This window comes from Schistocerca piceifrons, chromosome 8 (genome assembly GCF_021461385.2).
Source record: "Schistocerca piceifrons isolate TAMUIC-IGC-003096 chromosome 8, iqSchPice1.1, whole genome shotgun sequence".
In the NCBI taxonomy this organism is placed as follows: domain Eukaryota; kingdom Metazoa; phylum Arthropoda; class Insecta; order Orthoptera; family Acrididae; genus Schistocerca; species Schistocerca piceifrons.
This window is the reverse complement of record NC_060145.1, coordinates 456,486,212-456,509,927: the sequence shown is the minus strand read 5'-3', so window position 1 is coordinate 456,509,927 and position 23,716 is coordinate 456,486,212. Positions and strand designations below refer to the sequence as shown.

The 23,716-nt window shown below is 38.4% G+C and overlaps 1 protein-coding gene across 2 annotated transcripts in view; it reads right to left on the bottom strand.

Annotated features, from left to right (window-relative positions):
• Positions 1-23,716, bottom strand: part of LOC124711252 (glycogen [starch] synthase) — a 128,803-nt gene that overhangs the window by 77,578 nt on the left and 27,509 nt on the right. For both annotated transcript variants that reach the window (XR_007005448.1, XM_047241222.1), the window contains exons 4-5: positions 16,311-16,502; positions 8,136-8,333 (exon numbers count right to left, since the gene is read on the bottom strand). Coding sequence is in view for 1 of the 2 variants with exons in the window: in XM_047241222.1 (XP_047097178.1) it covers positions 8,136-8,333; positions 16,311-16,502 (390 nt within the window). In the remaining variant the exon portion in view is untranslated. The remainder of the gene's footprint in view (positions 1-8,135; positions 8,334-16,310; positions 16,503-23,716) is intronic.

The window sequence follows — 23,716 nt, the reverse complement described above, 5'->3', positions numbered from 1 at the left end:
CAGTCTGCTCGAGCCTATTCAAGTAGCAGTCTTTAGTAACAGATGTGCTTGCAGATTACTCACTTGGAGTAACTGCATTGGCATCTATATCACATTCATTTGTTTCAAACTAGTAATCTCCATCTCCTGAACTTTGCTATTACAAAGACCATCACCAGTTCACTGAGATCTGAAATAATTTCCTGGCCTGTGAGGAGCATGAAATTTATGAAAGGATGTGAAAATGACATTGGACTTCCTTTGCATACAATAAGCACTTACAAAAACATGTACCTGATCAGGAAAGTGGTAGTGACATTTACAAAAGTCATTCAATACTTAGACAAATAGCTGCATAACAAAACTGGTTTTAAATCAATATAATTTTTTCTTATAATCCACATCAACTTCTATGCACTTATCCCTACAAGTATTCTTACTCCTCAGAAAAGTGTATTTTACTACACCATGAAGAGTTAATATCATGCCTACTTTGTGTGAATTACAGCATTTCTGGAAACTTCACTGTAAAGCAAACATGCCAAAAGTCATCATCACTGGTGCACCTTAGTCAAAAGAGTGATAGTTTCATTCATACCTCTGAGGATCTGTAGGACAATAAGTGACAGTAGCAACAAATTTACATGTGCCTGTAGAATAATGCAGCAGCTTAACACACCATAGTGTAATTTAAAAAAATCACTTCGCAGTGGGTATGTGCTCCTGAAATGCGTTCGTGCAAGATTAATTAAAGAAAGATCACAACTGACCATAGCAAACATTCTGATGTCAAAAATGAAGCCATTAGCACATCCTATTATTTATCAAATTGTTGAGCTGTGCAGGTGAGTGTGTTTCATGTCATTATGGCCAGCACACACACAAAAAGAACTTATTATTTAAAACAGAATCCAGACCCTGAGTAACACTAAAGTTCAGGGGAAAACTTTCAAAAAGCTTTGAGATAAAGACAGGAGTTAGACAAGATGATGGAATTTCATCTCTCCTCTTCAACTGTGCACTGGACAAGGTGATCAGAGAGTGGAGAAAAGAAATTAAAGTACAAAATACACCAAGTGGTATTTACCTGGGACACAAACGGAAGGGACTAGTATTAGACGGTTTAGCTTTCGCAGATGATCTGGCACTTATAGCAGGCTCAGTGGAAGAAGCAGTAAAGCAGCTCAATATGCTCAAACTCCAGGCTGCCAAGGTAAGACTTCAACTGTCACTAGAAAAGACAAAATACCTCACCAACATCAGTGATACGACCAGTTAACTACATCTGGAACAAGGTCAAATTGAGAAAGTTGACAGATTCAAGTATCTAGGAGAGTGGTTGGAACCTAATCTATCAGAAGGAACAGCACTAACAACTGGCATTAATAAGTTAAAATTAGTATAGTGATTAACTAAAATATTTATAATAATAAATGCCTATCTCATAATTCTAAACTAAAACACTACCAAACAGTTATCCACGCTGAAGCCCTATATGCCTCAGAATGCTTGATTCTGAACAGGAAAGGCTTGACAGATAAACTAGAGATGCAGGAGAGGAAGATCCTGAGAAAAATTCTGGGAGCAATCAGAACAGATGGTGAACACAGAAGACTATCAAACCAGGAGATATACAATCATACTGAGAAAATCACAGATGTAGACAGGAAGAGATGTCTCACATTCTGTGGACATACCAAACAAGACTGATCAGTTGACTCTCAGCTACTGGAAGAGCAGAAAAACCATGACACCATGGCTGATAGAAGCCAAGGAGGACATCCAGGAACTGGACAAACAGAAAGTGACATTAGAAACCGAGCACTTCCCAGAAGAATAAGAGAAAAGAGGTTTAAAAACAGATCACCCCATAAAAAGACCGGTGCCCTTTGGACAAAGGGGAGAAAGGAGAAACATAGCCAGAGAATGCAGCATTACTGGACAAACATCAAGTCCCTCTCCAGGCTGAAAAGTTGAATATCGTGGTCTTTAGCTGATCCATAGGACAGAAGAAGAAGAATCCAATGATTATTTGTGATGTCTAAGACAATAATAATGTTGGACAGCCTGGCACTGCAGAGAAATAGGATTTGGTGCAGTCCTTTTACATAGTTTTTTTTTTTTTTTAATATAAGAGGAATTTCCAAATACTGACATAAAAGGTGGATGCATGTTAAAATTTAAAACATATCTCATCATTCAGTGGCTTACTAGTCCTTGGAGCTGTTTTAAGGAAGATGTTTGAAGAATGAGAACATGTGTTTGGACAGAAATGTACTGTGATAGAAGACACAAATGGGACTGAAGATTCAGAACAATGCTTGTTAGCTTATATATGGAAGAAGTGACCCAGCAGAATACTGGGAGAACAATATTGTTCCATAGCTGAGACCAGGACACATGCACAAAAACATTTTTGCTATCTTTTACTGTTTATTTTCCAAACAAAATACTGTGTTAAAAAGGAAAAAAATAAATGAATGAGAGAGAGAGAGAGAGAGAGAGAGAGAGAGAGAGAGAGAGAGAGAGAGAGAGAGAGAGAGAACATGACGGCATTATTTTGTGTCAAGGCTAATAGAAATGAAAGGTTGCTGCCAACTACAATTTGAAACTTCCAGCCACATATTTTATGATGATAAAAACACTACCCAACATTTACAACTTCATGTATGGACAGCTGCAGAATTATTTTAAAAGGCTGTTTATATGACAAGTCTGGAACATGGAAAGAAAGATTCATTTTATTATGGGCAGATGTCCTCCACATAAGAAAGTAATCTCATTTCTTGTAACTGACTTTTAAAACAGCACCTGATAATCTGTTTGACAACAGGACTTAAATTGGCTTGTAAATCTAGTGACCTTATACTACATCGTCGAACAGATATCTGTCTGTCATAAATTCAGCTAATAGAAAAACTTAAATATAACAAAGCTCTCAATGTTACAGCACACAAAGGTAACACTGTTGTTGTCATCCATAGAAAAGATTATGTTGCTGTGAAAATTTTTAAGAGATCGTCGTCATCCAGATTAATCATCCTTTAAATGCTGCAGTTCTTATTTCCGTGCTTGCTAATTCCTCCCCAGTTATCCTAGTTGTTCAATAACCAAACTTATGCATACAGTAACAAACTTAGGATGCCTCTTCTTGAGTGTAGCAATATTATTAGTCCTGGAAATTTGTTCAGAATGAAAGTAATGAGCCAAAGAGAGCCAGCACATTGTGGACAAGTTAAGATGCACAAACAGGATTTTTGATTCGCCCGTTTGTCAATGGAATAGGAAATCCACATGAATTGACTGAAGTTTTACTGCAAATAATATGCAAAGCATTTGAATACAGAACAAACTTTTCTGTCTTGAACAGGACAGAAACAATTCAAAAACTGCATGGAAAGGTCTTTACATCAATCTGTTGCCTAGTTTCTCTCAATATAAAGAATTTGTACACTAACATTCCTAGTGACAAAACAATCAGTATTATCCAAGAAAATCTGTCTTCTAGTGATCATTTCAGTACTGATGAAATTAGAGAATTATCTTCACTTTTTAAATTGGTAACTTCCTATCATTACTTAAAAAAAAAAAAAATAATAATAATTGTTGCTAGGAGCGAGCTGATGGACTGGCTATAGGCAACTGTCCTGTTGGCTGCCTGGCAGACACTTCTGTGAACAGTTTAGAATGTAAATGCTTTCTACAAGCAAATTTTATTGCCACATTTCAATGGCATATTCATTGTTTTTATGGCCCTTTGGGCGATATATCTTTAGTGTAAGATGAATTTAACATTTTGTTTTCTAAAATGTTTTCCACTTATGAAGTAATGGGACAAAGGTCTGGATAATGTGGATGTAGAACTTCAGCTTGCCAAAAACAAAATTAATTTTGACATTTTTTGCATACCAGTTACTAGCGACTCAGTAATCCATATATCACATTGCCAGACATACCAATATAAAACAAGTTTTTTCAAACCCATGATAGACCAAGTATGTGAAATTACTTTAACTCCAGCTGCTGTTGACTTTGAACTAGCCAACTTAGAGTTTGCTGCTACTAGTAATGTAAATAACTCTAACGTTGTCAATAAGCTGTACAAACAAAAACTGGAGAAAAGTAGTAGTCTAACAGAAGCTAATTCTGAAATTCCGAAATAGAAGTTTGTTGTCCTACTGTTCTTGGGTAGCATTTCTTATCAGCTTGCTAGGCTGTTTATGAGCTATGATGTCAAAGTAGCTTACACCACTCATTACAAGATCTAGTCCGACTATATACATAATGAGCAGCCTTTTAATGACAATTTCTGTTATTCTGGCATTCAGAAACTAACATGTAGTCGATGTCCTATGCCTCACATTGTGCAAGCCGGCTGTATGTTCGAAACAAGATATCACAAGCTTATGCTGACTAAAGAAGATACTTTTAATTGTAATTCCTCATTTGTTAGGCATTTAATAAAAGTTGGTGGGCACATAGTGCCTTTATAAGATCCTCTCCAAATTTTGCATAGAGGATCCAAGAGAAAAAAAAACTAACTTTGCTTGTGGAATCTGAGATTGTGAAACACTCTCACGTAGCCAAAGATTTAAGACTTAATCAACCAGCTAACTGTTAAGACTCAGATGTTTTATGGTTCAATGATGACAGTTTTTCAAAGTATAGCTGAGCACTGACAGAACTCTCCATTTCAAAATGTTAATTCACATATGCATCTTACATTTTAAACTTGACTTTTTAAAAGTTTTACATAATTTATGCTTGTTTTGTATAAGAATTTTAATGTTTACACATTTCTTGCATACATCTTGTCTTTACTCTCGATGCCGACACATAGCACCATGTACTAGATATTTTATTCCTTTTGTAACCTTTTCATCTATTTCACTTCTATCGCCTATTTTAAATCTAGTTTTAATTTCGATTGCTTTTACTTACTGGTGTATGTTTTACTTTATTATTATTTATTGTACTTCCAAACACAAACACTGAACTTACACCTACTGCATCAGCAGCTTTCTGTCAGTCTTATGTAGCACATGCAAATGTTGTTATGCATTCACAACTACTGTAATTTGTGTTATCATATTTATGTTTCAACATTATAAGTGTGGCTCTATTTAGCATTGATGCCTGTCTTCACCAAAGGTAAGTATCATCATAATTTGTACAGTTCTACGATGACTATTTTTTTTTTGGGCAACACTTTTTTAAAATTTTTTACTTTTGCATTTCAGGTGCATGCCAAAATTTTGCCTATTTAGACTACTGCTTTATCCACTGGGGGCAGGGAAGTGGTGCCAGATATAGATAATCTGCAAGAAGAAGAAGAAGAAGAAGAAGAAGAAGAAGAATCAGAGGCCTTACCCGCTTTTTCACACATCAGTGCCCCTTCTTACTAGATTTTTGTACAGCATTTTACCACTTTCTCACGCTAGATATGACCACACCTCTAATCTATTTCTATTTATTTTTCCCATTTAGAAATACTTAAAATGCCTCAAAAAGGCTAAATGCAAAAATAAAGTTTCTGATGTTCTTTGCAACCTAGGCACAATTACCGAAAATATATCATCTACATTGCTGCACCATAGCCATGGAGTGGGAAGATTCATTTCTTGGCAAGAATGTTCTCTCTCCTCCCCCCCCCCCCCCCCCCCCAATCACCCATCCATTAAACATGCACCATCTGCACCTCTGGAACTGCAAAATTTCACTCTGTGAAAGCGAAATGAGGACTGCCCATTATGCAAGAGGTCAATTACATTCCTGGAGAGAAAGAGAGTAAAGAAAATGAATATTTTTACAGGCTAAGCAGATGTAACCAAAATGAGATACTGGAAAACCACAGAAGAAACGGCTAAACTGAGAGCTCAATGGGTGTGATGCCTATTCCTTGAAGTGAAATTGAAGAAGAAGATGAAGAAAGTATGTAGCTGCCTGGAATGCTTTGGCTCAACAGTGCGCTTTGAGCTGTCTTTCAAATGCACTGTAGGACAGTTATCATTGCAGAAGATGCTTTCTCAAAGAAGACTGGAAAGTCATGGCATCCTCACTATCACAGTGTGAATAGCTGTAAACAAGCTGTTTCATGCTCTTGCGAAGGAACAAGCTAAATTAAATGGTGGTGGTGGTGGTGGTGGTGGTGGTGGTGGTGGTGGCAGTAACAGTGATGGTGAGGATAATGAAGAGGAGTAGTCACCTTCAACAAGGTTTCCTGGAGCTGTGCAAGGACTTGGAGCTATATGTCTTCTGTTCAGTCAGTCCTTTCCAGAATCAACCTGCTGGAGAAATGGTTGTCAGTTATTTATGCTAGCAGAAAAATGTGAATTCCTCTATTTCACAAATAATTTTATCATTCAATACATTCATTATTTCTCTCAGCATTCACTGTTACGAAAGTCACTGAAAATTACTGACACTAGTTTTAGCGAATTCTTTGCAGCACCTCTGAAGTATTTACAATGCTTATTTTGGTAGATAGTATTGGAAGCTCTATAAGGTAGTAGGCAAGGAAGTGGTGTTGTGTTTAGGGAATTCGAAATCATAGAAACTGTAGTGAAATACAGGGAGACCTATCAAGCATTGAAACTTGGTGCACAGACTGGCAGTTGACCCACAAAATGAACAAACTTAGCATATTGTGAGCAAATAAGCAGAGGTATCTCTTACTTTACTGTTAGATAATTAGTGGTCAATATATAGAGCATTCACTTTGCTAATGCAATCACTTATTATTTAAAAGCAATTAACTTTGCTATATACAAGCTTAGTTTTTTTTTTATCTATTGCTTAATTTTGGGGGGGGGGGGGGGGGGGGGTAATTATTGTACCTGCAGATACTATCAATATACATTCTTTTTAGTGATTTACAACTGAATCCCTTCACTAATTTAGAGTTACATGTCCTGCACACAACTTCATCACTAAAATACACATGAACATAAACAATACATACACGAGAAACCACAGACAAAAATAATTTAATATTATTATTATTTTTTTTTTTTAATTACACAAAATGGAAATGCGCATGCACACACACACACACACACACACACACACACACACACACACACACACACACACACCCCGTTTAGTCCAGTGGTCAGCAACCTAGTCCCTGATTTTCACTAATGCGTGTTCCAGCATTCATGGTGGGTGGTAAGGGTTCTAAAAACTTTTTCATAAGGTTTTCATAAAATTTTGACAAAGAATTCATCAACTATTATTATATGCTTTAGTTAGCTGTACAACTGCTTTGCGAATTTATTGAAGAAAAGTTACTTCTCTCTTTTATAAAATCATTATTACTGTGGCGTCTGTGATTGGCAAGAATTTTTTTCCAGTAACAGAGATACAAGAGGGGGCAATAGGTACAGAAGGTTGACCACCCCCAGTTTAATCAAAAGAATGTAAACAGGGATGTGACATTTAATTGTGTTTTACGTCAAAAAAGATACAGTGCTACAAACTAGGCCAGAAATAACAGCACCAAATGCAAGAATGCCTGGAAAATATGCATACTAGCATACAACACAAACTGTTTTTTGATCCAGACCCAAAAACAAAATGTAAGCATATTGTATTTCAGACTGTGATGAGTTTTTAAAGTGAATAAAATGATTATATATATATAATCCTCATTCATTAATTTATATTTATTTATTTAATTGATTTTTGAAGTCATTAAGATGTTAAACTCCAATGTGTTAAAACACTGATCCAATGGTACTCATCACAATCCCAGTGGTTGGGAGCCTGTCTTGTACTGGAAGAAGTTACACTCTAGTGAACAACAATACAGCAATAAATGCAGACAAGTCATATTTGTACCCGAGACCACGGACGACAATATGCCTCGTTAGATGGTTAATATATTGATAAGTAGCTCAAAAATTGCTATATACACTTCACTTCAATAAATATTTCTGGCCCACTGTGTTTTGTTTAAGTACTAGTCCTAGGGAAACTTAATTGTGAGATAACCATACTTTTCTGTCAAACTGACTTTTAGTGGACATGAGAAAATACATTTGTCTTTAACAAAATAAAATCAGTACAATATATACAAAATCACTTTACTTGCCAAGAAATAGAGGTCTGGAATCCAAACTCATGAAGTTCCTACTAAAACTTTCAGAGCTCCTTACCTTTTCCAGGTTATTGTAGAAGTCTGTGTTCCCGGCACACAGAAACCGTCCCAACAATGTAGCGTGTGTTGTGAAGACTGTGGCGACGTCCACATGACGAGTTCGCAAAGCTATCAGCCCCACCCCTGCTTGCCACTCGTGAAAGTGTGCCACAATGTGTGGTGGAGTATTCGAACACTCCTCAGCAACTTGCCTGAACTGTGGAGAGAAGACAAGTCATTAGGCATACAGTATTCAGGTTAATATGGTGCTAGAAGATCCTTGGTGATACATGGTGGACTGTGTAGAGGCAGCAACAGAGTTTAAATGCAGCGCAGTGGGTTCGCAAATAAAAGAACTGCAGCATGGAATACCTGCTTATGAACACCTTCTTCACACAGAGAGTGAGTGAGTGTGTGTGTGTGTGTGTGTGTGTGTGTGTGTGTGTGTGTGTTGGGGGGGGGGGGGCAGGGAGGGGCAGACACACACTTTCATAAGCTAAGTTCCAGGTTGATTGGCATCAGAAATACATTTGTAGTTACATATAAAGTTGTTCTAAGGGCATCATAAATGAAGAAGGATATCCTCTCAATTTTCCGATTGCATGCAACCCTAAAAAATGCTCTCCCCAAGATGGCATCACTTAACCTATCATTATTTCAAAGACAATATACATACAATTAATTCCTAAACTATACTGTGAAAAGTGGTGCTTGTGTTGCTGTCTTTACTTACTATGTCATAAGCATCCTACTCAAATGTTGTCATAAAATTAGTTAAAATGTTGTCATTAAACAATGATGTTGACTTTAAACAACTATCAGTTTCAAGCAATCCTGGTACCTTGAAAAGTTTCCATGTTTAACGTCTATTCTAGCAATCTTAGAAACTTTTAATCAGCAGTGAGTTACTTTCTGCAGTGTTACAAAACTGTAAACATTTCTCCTCTGATCTTCAACTCTGAAATTAAATCATCATTCATAAGAATTTCTCTAAACAGCAATTTAGTGGCCGAGATGTCAACTGATGTTAAATAGTAACAAAGAGCTAAAAGGAGCACTATTATAAAAGTTAACTACTGGTCATTCTACGAACTAGTCTGAGATATGGGGTTAAAACTCTATGTGAAGTAGCATCAAACATTCTCAGTAAACTTGTCATGTTCATTTGAGAATTAATGTGGCAACTATGACATGGAATTGTATTACAAGAAGCCACTTGCAAAAGATTTTGTGCTTATACCTAATGCGAAAGTTTGATGTAATTGTTTCTGTTAATTTATTTTCACAAAAATAATTCTGAGTGGACTGAACAAGATAAACTTTGAATATCTATGAAAAATTGTAGCACCGTTTGCCAACTATTGTCATGCTGTCAGCCTGCCTCAGTATCCTAACAACTCCCATTCTTTTAACATGGGCATGCACCCATTCTTTTAACGTGCCCACACAACCTCAATTTTGTCCTTTGTACAATCTCTTGCACAGGCTTCTCTCAAGCAAGCCTTAATCCTAAAGGGTGAGTCCCTAGTGGTGAATCAGAAACACTCAGCAACAGCTCCTGACTGCCGAAGCGTAGGAGGGAATTAATACACATCGTGGATCAAAGGGCAGAGAGAAAACTCCAATAACAAATCCAGCTACGATAAAGCCCAGCAAGCCATTACGGATAAAATTACACACTTTTAAACATGGAACAATAAACTGGTACATCTGGGAATGATTGACCTAGTAATTGCATGTAGACTAACTGTGCTTAATCAACCCGCTTCAAACCCCACAGCTGATTACCCCTAAATGTTAGAGAAGCCTAGTGGTCCAGCTGCTAAATGATCACAACATATATTTTCCGTTATCAGTGGGATGCCCTGAAATGGACAGACATCTCAGGATACAAATAGCTATGTGACGGCTTCAAATTAACAAAGACTGTTGTCTTTTCTTTGTGGGTCCTTAGGCTCCAGCCTGCAGTCTTATCCATATTGTTACAGCAGTGTCCCCTATGTAGCTACACTAAGGGTGAATAGTGTTGGTCCCCAACATTACATTTCATGTTCAACCTGCATGATGCTGAACCATAGCAATCTATTGCGTGACTGCCAAGGACTTTGATTGTAAGAACTATAAAAATCTACACATATTCCTCTTACTTTTCTCAGTTTAAAGATCTGAAATCCCCCTCTAGTATTCCTGAGACTAAGTTTTACTGAAATTTTCTTGACAAACTCCTCTTTTGATTCTACAATTCATCTCAAACTTTATGGAAGCTGTATCACTGACACATCCCGCTAGTGCCCAGGGAGCACCGTCTGAAACACGCACGACAACTATGCCACACGGACAAGGGACAGCGCTGCTCGTAGACATGGCTGCAACATCGGCAGATGCCTGAGTTGCTGGCAAGTCACTGGGAGAGAGGATCCTCACCAGCTGTAGCCAGGGGCCACTGCAGTACCACCTACTCATGCCCCTGCCAGTCACGTGTGCGGAGAGGGCAGCACATCTCTTCCAGAAGAACGAATATTTAAGAAGATGCAGTGACCACTGCAGGCAGTTCCCATCGGTCAGAGCTGGCACCTCATGTGCTGGCTGCACTGTAGACCTTCTATAGCTCTCATCGGTGTGCCAACAAAGTGGATGACAACCTGTAGTGAAGCTCTGTTTATAGTGCTATCTGTGTAGATTTTTTATTTTCTGTCTGGCTCTTGGGCACTAGCCAGTGTCCCGGTTGTTAATGTACATGTCATCCTGCAGGAGGAGAGGAATATAGTTTCTGTGTAGTGTTTTTCTTGGTGTATCCCCCTGAAGGAATAAAAAACCACAGTAAACTTCCACCAAGGCTAGTCATTAAAACCCAATCTAGGATCGTATACATACATTCTGCACTATACTAAAAAAGACTGAACCCAGTGCCTTATTTCTGAAGAGCTGTTAGCACAGATTTTGTCAAAATTATTTCAAAAGCTTCTGAAAATCTATGAAATCCAAGTACACTAGAAACTGCCCCTCTTCACATTGTTCTAAAATTCTGCTGAAGACTTGCCAGTGATTTACTGTTCTATATCTACCACTACAGCAGCTCGCTCCATTGCCCGATTCAAAACCAATTACAGTTCATCCTCCCTTATATCATCGACAATTTTAGTTGCACAATTATTTCTTGTCTGTCCCCTTCCTCATGCTGCAGAATTATTACAGCAGTGTTTCAGTTTTGGGGAACAATTTCCCAACAAATACTTTGACTAAATAATTTTGTAAGTTACTTTTGCATTACTTTCCCTTCAGCTTTGCCCATTTCTACTGAAAGACCATAATCATCTCCATGGCCTTTTCATTTTTTCATATTCCAAACTGATTTACACATCTCATCTGGCAGGACTTTCAGAATGCCACTATTTTCATGATTACCTGTGTTTCTGATTTATTTAGTTGAGAAGAGAGAGGCAACCAAAATACAAGATAGAAATTAATTTTCTAGTGGACTTTTCTCTTTGTCTAGGGTTCAGAACAGAAAGACAAAGCAAAAAACTGAGTATCCAAGCAACTGAAAGGAATATTAAACACATATTACCTGCTTATATAAATTCAAGGAAGGGAGGAAGCAAGAAGCAATGTTCATTGTAAATAGAACTTCGTTGCAAATGTTGATAACCACATAATATTTAGCTGTCTGGTGTTGTTCATGACAAGATAAATATAGAGCTAGCAACAGGAGATAAATTCTAGTTGTTAAATGTTACTGAAGAAGCAGAAGAATTATTAGCTTTTGTAGTGATTTTACTATGTTAAGTTTAGCTTGAATAATAGTTTATAGTCTTAACACTTACATATGATGGATGTAATACTGTGCCAATTACAGAAAATCAAAAACTGTGGCAGATGTAGTACCACACTGTGCCACTTATGTTGTTTTTCTGTGATAGCAAAGTTATATTTATGATTTTTGCAAATATCTGTCATGTCTCAGACTACGTACCTTCTACTGTGACTGCCAGCTGTCTGAAGCAGCCAGCATAGATGTAAGAATTTGTTACTACTGAAACATTTGTTACTTTTGCTTCACAGACAATAGCTGGTGTATGACTTCTCTCACACCCTGACATTTTATATGCTTTTGTGTCTCCTCTGCCAGGCCACGGCCTTACTGAAGTACATTCTGTGAAGGCAGAGATTCGCATGAAGCTGCAGGCTATGCTGGCTGTAGTGCAGCTACTGACAGAGTCTCCCATTCCAGACAAAGCTCAGAGGATGAACCAGATGAAGATTGTCCCCATAATGCCACATCTCTCCCATATCTACTCTCATACTCCTTCCAATTCCCCAGATACCCAACCCAAGGTGTGATACAATCAATGCCAAGGGGTGTATGGCACATGGGAAGATGTGTCACTAACAGAGCTTCTGGGATACTGGGCAACCTCCACGAATAATTAACTTCAAGCTGTGTGAAGTTCCAGTGTGTCAAGAAAATAGATTAAAATTCTTGTGGGTCCTAAATGGAAAAAACAGAAACTTGATGAGACCTCAAACCAACCAACCATTGGGACTGGGACTGATAGAAGCTCTTTCTACAATTGACTCTGGCTATAGACCAGTCCAAGAAGTGGAAACTGTTACTGAGAAGTTGGGCCAGATCAAGATAAAATTCTTGTCTGGGGCTCAGAGGAGGAAACTTCCCAGTTAATAAAAAGAAGGTAAAGAATGGCTTCCTTAATATAAATGGAGTGAAATAAAAGGTCTCAAACCTAAGAACTCCAAAAAAATAATGTCACAGAGTGAATGGGCTGCCTCCATGACAAAGAACAACATAACAAGGGAAGAGTATTAATATTCCCACTTATCAGAAAAAGCCGAGGCAGGTAACAGGGAAAGAGACCTATAGTACTGCAGTCTCTGTTTTCAGGATGGTGGTTACCCAACTGGGACACCCACAAGTCAACATCACTTCACAGCAGATGGAACCTCTCCAGATGGCTCTCTGATAACATTGGAGGGGGACACAAATGCAGGACCAAATTCAGGAGTGTCTATCTAGACAAAGATGCTCTTTGTCTTCCAGGGGATGGAAAAAGTGAAGTGGTTTGAAGAGATGGTGCCCAAGACATCTCCGTGGGAAGAGGTGAAGCTGTTGGTCAAGACAGTGACTGAGCTTTTCAAAAACACTGTTCAAGAAATAATGGTGCAGAACCAGAAGATCTCAACAGAGGATTGGATGGTCACCAATTACAAGATTGTACCAGATGGCCAAACCTTTGCAGTGGAAGTCAGCAATGTGAGAACAGGACATGAAACTGTACTTAGGGTTATTGCAGGTTGCACTGTACAGAACTTCCTTTGTTTTGTTTAAAAGAATAATGCAATTATTTCAGTGACTAACACACCAAATTCAAGGATACACACATCTCTCAGCATATTACGTAACTCTCAAGCTGGGGCACTTAGGTATAAAGAGCATTAATCACAAATAACATTGTCTTGTACCATTCCATTAATTTTTTCCAATTTTGAACCCATGCTTATTCATTCTCCACTGATTTAGCTAACACAGTGATAAGTTTTACTGTTATACATCCATGTGAGAAGCAGTAATATTAAATAAACAGCAAGCTAAAGGAAAAAAATTATGACCTGTGCAAGAAAATTACCCAGATTTTGAGCTAGCAGCACAATCCCACAATGAGACAGTTGTCTAAGAGATGATCAGTTTGTTGGTATCTGATGCAGCTGCACTGTTTTATGCTCTGAGGGTTTCATAACTCTGGGGTAACACTTGTGGCAATGAAAATTTTATTATTGTTTAAACAGTGATTTACTTCAGATAATTTAAGTTTATTTTATTGTTGTTTAAATAACTGAGACTAAACTGTGATTGTGCTCATACGCGAGTACTTGGTAACAAAGACTGCAGTTCTTTACATGTGTACAAAGTTAACCACGTACCCACTCGAGCTACAAAAATCGATGTGCCACTCGAGGACTAATGACAAAATTTAATTTGTTATAGAAGACAGGAGGTGGACATGGCCTTGATCCAGGAACCCTCTCGATACAAAAGGCAGTGTTTCAGGGCTCTGAGAAACTGGAGGAAAGTTGATTTATGCCAGAAATCTAAAAAACTCCAGAACATGTATTTTTGTTGAGAATGGAATTTCATTTATGCCAATGGCAGACTTCTGTTCCAGGGACTTAGTAACAATCAGGATGAAACAATGTGAAGAAGGAAGCACAATGGAAATTGTTTTGGCCTCAGCTTACCTTCCTTATGAGGACAACACACCTTTACAAGAAGCAAGGAGATAAGTACACAGCTCATGATAGCAGAGTGATTAGTGACACAAGCAACAGAGGTGAGTGCCTCCTTGAATTTTTACTAGAACATAATCTGGAAATCTTTAATAGTGGTAGGGAACCTACCTACAGGAACAGAAGAAGGGAAGAAGCAATTGACAAGTTTTGGATCCACTCTAATGGGTAGTTATATTAGTGGCATGTGATGAAGGAACCATCCTTATCTGACAGATGTATATTAAGTTTGAGGTTGAAATGAGTGTTAAACATGCCACGGCCTATAAGGAATCCCTGGGAAACAGATGGGGGTCATGTAGAAAAGACAATCTCACACTTATCTGAAGACAAAACTTTGATGCAGAACCCAGTAGTTTTTGAGAAAATGGGGGGAGGGGGGAGGAACAGGAAAACCTGCTGTGGATCCCTGATCACTCAGGAATTAGTACCAATGTACAAGCTGATAGTCTGGCCACAGCAAGCACAATGATTCCATTTATTGGACCAGAACCTGTCCAACCATCACTAAGGCAATGGTTAAATCAAAACTACATAGCTGGATCAGCAGGCAGAACATAGAATATTGGACTACAATCCAAAAATAAAAATATGTCAAGCAAATGATGTCAAAGCAATGTTTTGAGAGAGAACTTGAACAGGAGACAGATTAAACTCATGACTCTTAACTAGCCATGAGAACTGTAAGAAACACTGACACACGATGGCTGTAGTGGAAGAATCCCCCAAGTTAATGTGATTTTAGAACCAGAGCCAGATAGTTTTGAGAATGAAGTCAAATGGGCCAACAAAATAACGCTGAAAACAAGGCTAGTGGACAAACAGAATTCCAGCAGGACTGTTCAAAGCCATTAGAAAGAATTCAGTGGAAGCTTTGCATTCAATGTGTCAGAAAATATGGAGAACCCAACAGTGGTCAAAAGACTGGAAGAGTTCAGTAAAGCTGATTCTTAAGAGGGAGATTTCTAGAGTGTTCAAATTAACCACACAATTGCACTTATCTCACATGATATCAAAGTCATGTTAAATTCTTACAAAATGGATTTTGCTTCACAAAGACCAAGGGGTAAAGGAAGTGGGACCAGAGATAAGACTGCCACCATTTGATGTATTATAGGAAAGAGAATTCTGAAAAGATGTGTATCTCTGCTTTACTGACTATGTCAAAACCTTCAAGTATGTCCACCACAATAAATTATAGAAGGTACTCAAAAACATAGGAGCACCAGGTCACCTCATTTACATCATATGGAATTTATACTCTGGTCAAGAAGCCACAGTGGGAATCATGTATGAAGCAACAGTTGTGCCCCAGTAGAAGAGTGAGTGCCCCTTCAGCTAAATGCCTTCAGTGATTATCCCACACGTGCTTCAGACACTACTGCCACTCAGGGAGAGAGCTCTTGTCAACTGTGTAAATTAAGAAGAAGATGTAATACAATTAGCCAGAAATTATACATTCATAATACATTGTTTGAAAATGTTCTTTATTCCACCTGCTGTGTTCTCAATGACATTTCATTTCATGTCTCTGTTACAGCAGTCTATCATGCCACTTTAATGAATGTAAGTCATCTCTGCAAAAGGAAGTCAGGAACAGGCAATTAACTAATACTAAAGCTTATCTCTAAAAGGTACAGAAACAATGGAGTACATAATAAGAAAGTTGACAGTTTTCTTTCACCAACAATACATACACCTACATGCTTCACCTGGAAACTGTAACAACCACAGCTTTGTTCTTTATCACATAGGCCTGTTGTAAATTGCTGAAATTATTTGTGCATAAATTTTGAACTAAAGCAGTAACTATTACTTGTAGCAAATCAGTACACAATAACTACCAAAAATACTGTTCCAGTATGCAGCTGTCATACACAAATTCCATACTAACCTCTTCAATGAACTGTGCAACTTGATAACCGAGTATGATGGCATCGTTGCACTCGACATCGGGGTGTGGTGCACCTAGGTGGCATTTTTCCCACAGCTCCTGCTTGTACTCGTCCATCTTCCAGGCAGCCGACCCGATGTCGAACAAGATCAGCTGTGGGTTTCCGTCTACTAACCATGTTCCCGTGTGTATCTAGAAACAATAGCAACAATCTGTATCCTTGCTGAAAGACAATGTGATGCATGAGCAAGGCCTGACATTATAGCTCTACATTTCAGATATACAAAAGGAATTCTGTAAATGTATCTAAAAATTATTACAATATACTCACAATAGGTATTACACTGTCAGGATAAAAACAGAAAAAGCAGCTGGAATAGATGAAATAAGAGTGGAGATTATAAAGGTGGCTTAATCTACTGGTCTACAATGGTTATATGGATTGCTAAGAAGCACATAGACTCAGAAATACAAGTCTGAAGAATGAGAAAAGGAATAATGATTCCAAGCACATAATCTAGCAACTACTTTACATAGTAATGTATCGATGCAGCCTCCTCCATTTTTATTTTTACTTACTTCTGATAATAATACCAATAACTAAAGGCTTCAACAAAATTTAAATAGAAGACTTACATGGCACCCATAAGGGGACATGAAAGAATCTATTTACTTTGTCTTTCAGTTAACATAAGAGGGAGCACTTGAAAGAACACCAGGCAGGCAGACAACTGAACATTATGTATGGAAGGCGGTGAGTTGCTTAGAGCAGGAAGGTGAGAGTGAAGTAGCTGGAATTATGTGTGTGTGGCGTCTGAACTAGAACACACAATACATCTCAATTGTTACAGAAGGGCTTATGCATAGGTACACCTTTTTATCAGCTTAAAAGCACACGGAAAAGTTAAGCCAAAGGGGAACTCCCATACTCGTCTGTTACGCAATAGATCGACATGTAGCACAAAGACATAACAAAGTCCCAAGAGCTCTTAGCCCTCCACATTAAGAAATATTTATTTTAACTGTGCTCTCAGGAACATGATAGAGGACAATACCTAATAAGTAAGATTCCTCTGTTTCAGTTCATACGTTTTCATTAACTTTCAAAAGTGGATACATCTACTGCAACTCAACGGCACAGAAGCATATGTTCAGTACAGAGGGCACCAGATAAGGTGTTGACACAATCTTAAGATGAAGCTGCTATTTGGGCTTCCAGAGAGGCAGGTTGCAAAGATGAACGCTCAGCAATAATGTTCATTCCTGCTGTAATACAATACTTTAGGAGTACTATCATTTTTGGATACTGCTCCAAGTGTCTGAAAAAGGATCGAAGTTGCAACAGGTTATTCTACAAATATTATATGCAGTAACATGTATGAGTATGAAGTGACCTTGAATGTGTGTACAAGTATCATTTCCAATTATGTCGATTATTAGAATGATGGCAGGATCACAATTTCCTGTCATGCTGTCTCAACATGATGGGTAAGAGATTTCAGCCCACACCTTGGTGCTTGTAAGATCTCTGATGGTTGTGTCCTCAAAAGTTTAAATACACAGATGGTCAAGTGGCTGCATGGCAGTAGTATTGAATCTTGATACTTTATTGAGACGAGAAAGAGTGAAGTATAGAATCATTATCAACAGACCCACACAGCAGTGTAAAATTGATTAACGCAAATGAAAGTTTCTTTACATATTATTTTTGTGTGTTGTTACTGCATTAACGTACAGTGCTTGAGCCATTTCTGGAGTCCTTAAAATGGGTAACATAAGTACAGCTTTCTTCATAGTGAATTTTTGATTAGAGAGAAGAACCATATTTAACATATGGATGGAAGTATGATACATGGCACAAAGGTTAGATGTTTGTCTGATACTGCTGTCTTTTGTATTTGGCTGTCTTTCATGTGCTCTTGTCTTAATAGGTGCCAAACAGCTGTCAATCCCTTGCTATTGTAACTGCTGTTTACTAGAGGACAAAGTGCTACTCAAACACATTTGAAAGTTATTGCAGCTCTTCATTTTCTTTGTGGCTAACCAAACTTACTTCCCAGGACCCCACAATATGATTAGGATTTCCATAATTACAGTGTGTACATGTGAGAGCAGATTATCAGTGCTATCCTTTAGCACCTCTTTCACTAGATGGCAAAATAACGGGGTTTGTGGCACTTGTGGCATTTCACAAACATGAGATGGCCGTTGGCATGCTGTCCACCCTGGTAAATGGAGAGAGTGGCTCATTTGCCCTGAAGTAACTGGTCACTGGCATCCAACCCAATCTGATTAAAATCCATATACACTTAAGTTCTTAAATTTGAATCAACATACTACCAATGACAGAGTGTGTCAGGTAGAGTTGATTAATAACTCTTGCAACACTCCACCATTCCTGATACGTTCAGTGTTCAAGGAAAGAGAAAGAAAAGTACATGACAACTATAGGCGAGTCACACTCTTATCAAAAATAGTGAAAACAATAGAGATGATACTGGAAAGAAGACTGACAGAAAACTGGAATGTCAATTAGAAGATCAGTAGCATAGCTTTCAATACCGTAAATCGATGCTGGCCCCAATCTTTAGTGTAAGACAGTTGGTGGAAAGGCACTGGGCTTGTGGGAAAGATCCGATGATGACTGCTGCAGTCACCACAGATGCCTACTGCAGTGGCAACACCGCAGACAGAACAGTGATGTGGGTTGCCGATTCCACTGCAAAGTCTGGCTGACACAAGAATGTTTACAAGCAAGTACCACAGTTGACAACAAACAAGTACGTGCGGCCAATGTCCAACAGAGGGCATCAACCAGCAGCAGAGGAAGGAGGCACGACAATCAACGAAGTATTTCCTGGCAATCACTTGCGTGCAAATAGTTGCAGAAATATCCTTCTACCCGGGCCTGCATACACCGGCACCTGGCCATTCAGCAGGTGATTCTCAACTCGCCAAGTGCCCAAGGTGATCAGCCATTCCAGTGCCATCTCAACCATCCTCTCTTCTGCAATGATTGTGATATGTTGCTTCTGTCATATTAGGCTATCTACCAGCTGCTAACAACTGGCTTCGACATGGAACAGTTGTAGGGGTATAGAGTTGAAGGCAACTCTGATTGTGGGAATTAGTTGTCATTTGTTTGATCCGCAGAAGAAATCCTTATTGTTTTGTGTTTTTGAAGAGTGTGTTACTGTTTGTGATTTATTGTAGTTTCCTTAATAAAAATGAATTGGCAAAATGAATTGGTTCTTGCTCTATAAATTGACTGAGTGGAGGCATAAGATAGCATCCACAAAGAAATGTTATGGGAAACCACAGAGAGGACTGTATGACAAAAGCTTCAGCTGTGTCCAGACAAAGCAGAAGAACTGATTCATTAAGGGTGTTACAAGGTTGAGACAAGGAAGTGTGGTGTCACCATTATTATTTACAATGGCGATGGATGAAATCTTGGAAGATACAAAAGACAGTCATAGAGGGAGATGAAGTTATTTGCCAATGATATTATGTTGTGGGGAAAGCTTACTATCTATCTGAACACCTAGAAATTTGAACTGTTGAGTTTCACTAATCATATGCCCATTCTGTGAAATTAAAATGTCAGTTTTTGTTGAATTGTGTGTTAGAAACTGTAAAAACTGAGTCTTACTGTGATTTAGCATTAGTTTATTTTCTACAAGCCATGAACTTAGGTCATGTACTGCACTATTTGAAACTGAGCCAATGTTGCACACAACATCCTTTACTACCAAGCTAGTGTCATTAGCAAACAGAAATATTTTAGAGTTACCCATAATACTAGAGGGCATATCATTTATATAAATAAGGAACAGGAGTGGCCCTGGGGCACCCCCCACTTGACAGTACCCCACTCAGACCCCACATCACAGCCGTTATCAACATTCTGAATAATGACCTTTTGCTGCCTGTTGCTAAAGTAAGAGGTGAACCAATTGTGAGCTACTCCCCGTATTCCATAATGGTCCAACTTCTGGAGCAATATTTTGTGATCAACACAATCAAATGGCTTAGTTAAATCAAAAAATATGCCAGGTGTTTGAAATCTTTTGTTTAGCCAATCCAGTACCTCACAGAGAAATGAGAACATAGCATTTTCAGTTGTTAAACGACTTCTGAAGCCAAACTGTATATTTGATAGCAAATCGTGTCATAAAAAATGATCAATTATCCTCACATACACAGCCTTTTTAATAACTTTTGCAAACACTGATGGCATAGGAATAGGTCTAAAATAATCTACATTATCCCTTTCTCCCTTTTTATAAAGTGGCTTTACTACTGGGTACTTTAATCGCTCAGGAAACTGATCATTCCTAAAGGAAAAATTACAAATATGGCTAAATACAGGGCTAACATGTGCAGCACAGTAGTTTAATATTCTGCTAGGCACTTCATCATAACCATGAGAGTCCTTAGTCTTCAGTGATTTAATTATTGACTCAATCTTCCCCTTGTCTGTATCACAGAGGAGTATTTCAGACATCAATCTCGGAAAGGCATTTGCCAAGAAAGTTATATGATTTCCGGTATAAACTAAATTTTTATTTAATTCACCAACAATGCTCAGAAAATTATTGTTAAATACTGAACATATGTCTGATTTATCAGTAACAGAAATATTTTTATTGCGAACTGACTTTATATCGTCGACCTTGTGCTGCTGACCAGACACTTCCTTCACAACTGACCATATGGTTTTAATTTTATCCTGTGAATTAGCTAATCTATTTGCATACCACATACTCTTTACCTTCCTAATAAGAATTTTAAGCACCTTACAATACTGTTTGTAATGGGCTACCGTAGCTTGATTGCGACTACTTCTAACATTCTGATATAATTCCCACTTTGTTCTACATGATATCCTTATCCCACTAGTCAGCCACCCGGGCAGCCCATTACTGCTAGTACCTCATTTAGAATGTTCTAATGGAAAGCAACATCGTTGATGTTTCTCCAAAAGTCTAACCGTGTATCACCAGTCTCATACATTCTACACACCAACGTGAGTAATCATTTTCTTGCCACTTCTGCCAATGATTTTAGTAATTCTGGCAGAGTGTTGTGTATCTCTTCTGTATTATTTGATCTTATGTCATCCTAAGTTCTTATTCTAATACTGGATCCCCTACCTCTCCTATTTTTTTCATCTATCTAGTCATCAGACAAGTCTCCCCCTCTTAGAGGCCTTCAATGCACTCTTTCCATATATCTGTGGTCTCCTCTGCATTTAATGGTGGAATTCCCATTGCACTCTTAAGGCTATTGTTGTTGCTTTTAATTCCACCAAAGATTCCTTTAACTTTTCTACATGCTGAGTGAGTCCTCCAATCAATCATTTCTTTTTCAATTTCTTCCCTTAGCTTCTCTGCACTTCCTGTTTATTTGATTCCTAAATGGCTTGTGTCTTTCCACCCTGAACCGAGGACCTTGGCGTCAGTGGGGAGGCTCACATGCCTCAGTGATACAGATAGTTGAACCATAGATGCAACCACAACAGAGGGGTACCTGTTGTGACACCAGACAAAGGTGTGGTTCCTGAAGAGGGGCAGCAGCCTTTTCAGCAGTTGCAGTGGCAACAGTCTGAATGATTAGCTGAACTGGCCTTGTAACATCAACCAAAACAGCACCGCTGTGCTGGTACTGCAAAAGGCTGAAAGCAAGGGGGAAACTACAGCCGTAATTTTTCCTGAGGATATGCAGCTTTACTGTATGATTAAATAATGATTGCATCCTTTGGGTAAAATATTGAAGAGGTAATATAGTCCCCAATTCAGATCTCCAGGTGGGGACTACTCAGGAGGACATCGTTATCAGGAGAAACAAAACTAACGTTCTACAAATTGGAGCGTGGAATATGAGATGGGCAGGTAGGTTAGAAAATTTGAAAAGGGAAATGGATAGGTTAAAGTTAGATACAGTGGGAATTGGTGAAGTTTGGTGGCAGGAGGTACAGGACCTCTGGCCGGGTAAATACAAGATTATGAATACATAATTAATCAAATAGGGGTAATGCAGGAGTAGATTTAATAATGAATAAAAAATAAGAAAGCAGATAAGCTACTACGAACAGCATAGTGAATGCATTATTGTAGCCAAGGTAGACACAAAGCCCATGCCTGCCACAGCAGTCCAAGTATAAATGCCAACTAGCTCTGGAGATGATGATGAGATCGAAGAAATGTATGATGAGATAAAAGAAATTATTCAGATAGTTAAGGGACTGGACTTTGGTAGTAGGAAAAGGAAGAGAAGAAAAAATAGTAGGTGAATGTGGACTGGGGTAAGGAATGGAAGAGTAAGCCACCTGGTAGAATTTTGTACAGAGCATAACTTAATCATAGCTGACACTTGGTTTAAGACTCATGAAAGAAGGTTGCATACGTGGAAGAGACCTGGAGACACCAGAAGGTTTCAGATTGATTATATAATGGTAAGACAAAGACTTTGGAACTGGATTTTAAGTTGCAAGACATTTCCAGGGACCACAATCTATTGGTTATGAACTGTAGATTAAAACTGAAGAAACTGCAGACAGGTGGGAATTTAAAGAGATGGTACCAGATAAACTGAAAGAACCAGAGGTTGTAGAGAGTTTCAGAGAGAGCATTACAGAATGATTGACAAAATGGGGGAATGAAATACAGTAGAAGAAGAATGGGTAGCTTTGAGGAATGAATTAGTGAAGGCAGCAGAGAATCAAATAGGTAAAAAAATAAGGTATAGTAGAAATTCTTGGGTAACGGAAGGGATATTGAATTTAACTGATGAAAGGAGATAGTATAAAAATGCAGTAAAGGAAGCAGCAGAAAGGAATACAAACGTCTCAAAAATGAGATCGACAGGAAGTGCAAAATGGCTAAGCAGGGCTGGGTAGAGGACAAATGTAAGGATGTAGAGGCTTGTCTCACTAGGGGTAAGATAGATACTGCCTACAGGAAAACTAGAGAGACCTTTAGAGAAAAGAGAACCACTTGCATGAATATCAAGAGCTCAGATGGAAAACGAGTCCTAAGAAAAGAAGGGAAAGCAGAAAGGTGGAAGGAGTATATAGTGGGTCTATACAAGGGAGATGTTCTTGAGGGCAATATTATGGAAATGGAAGAGGACGAAGATGAAGATATGATACTGCATGAAGAATTTGACAGAGCACTGAAAGGCCTAAGTCGAAACAAGGCCCCAGAAGTAGACAACATTCCATTAGAACTACTGTCAGCCTTGGGAAAGCCAGCCAAGACAAAACTCTTCTATCTGGTGAGCAGGATGTGATTCAAATTCCAGAGAAAGCAGATGTGGCTAGATGTGAAAATTACTGAACTATCAGTTTAATAAGTCATGAATTCTTTACAGATGAATGGAAAAATGTAGAAGCCAATCTTGGG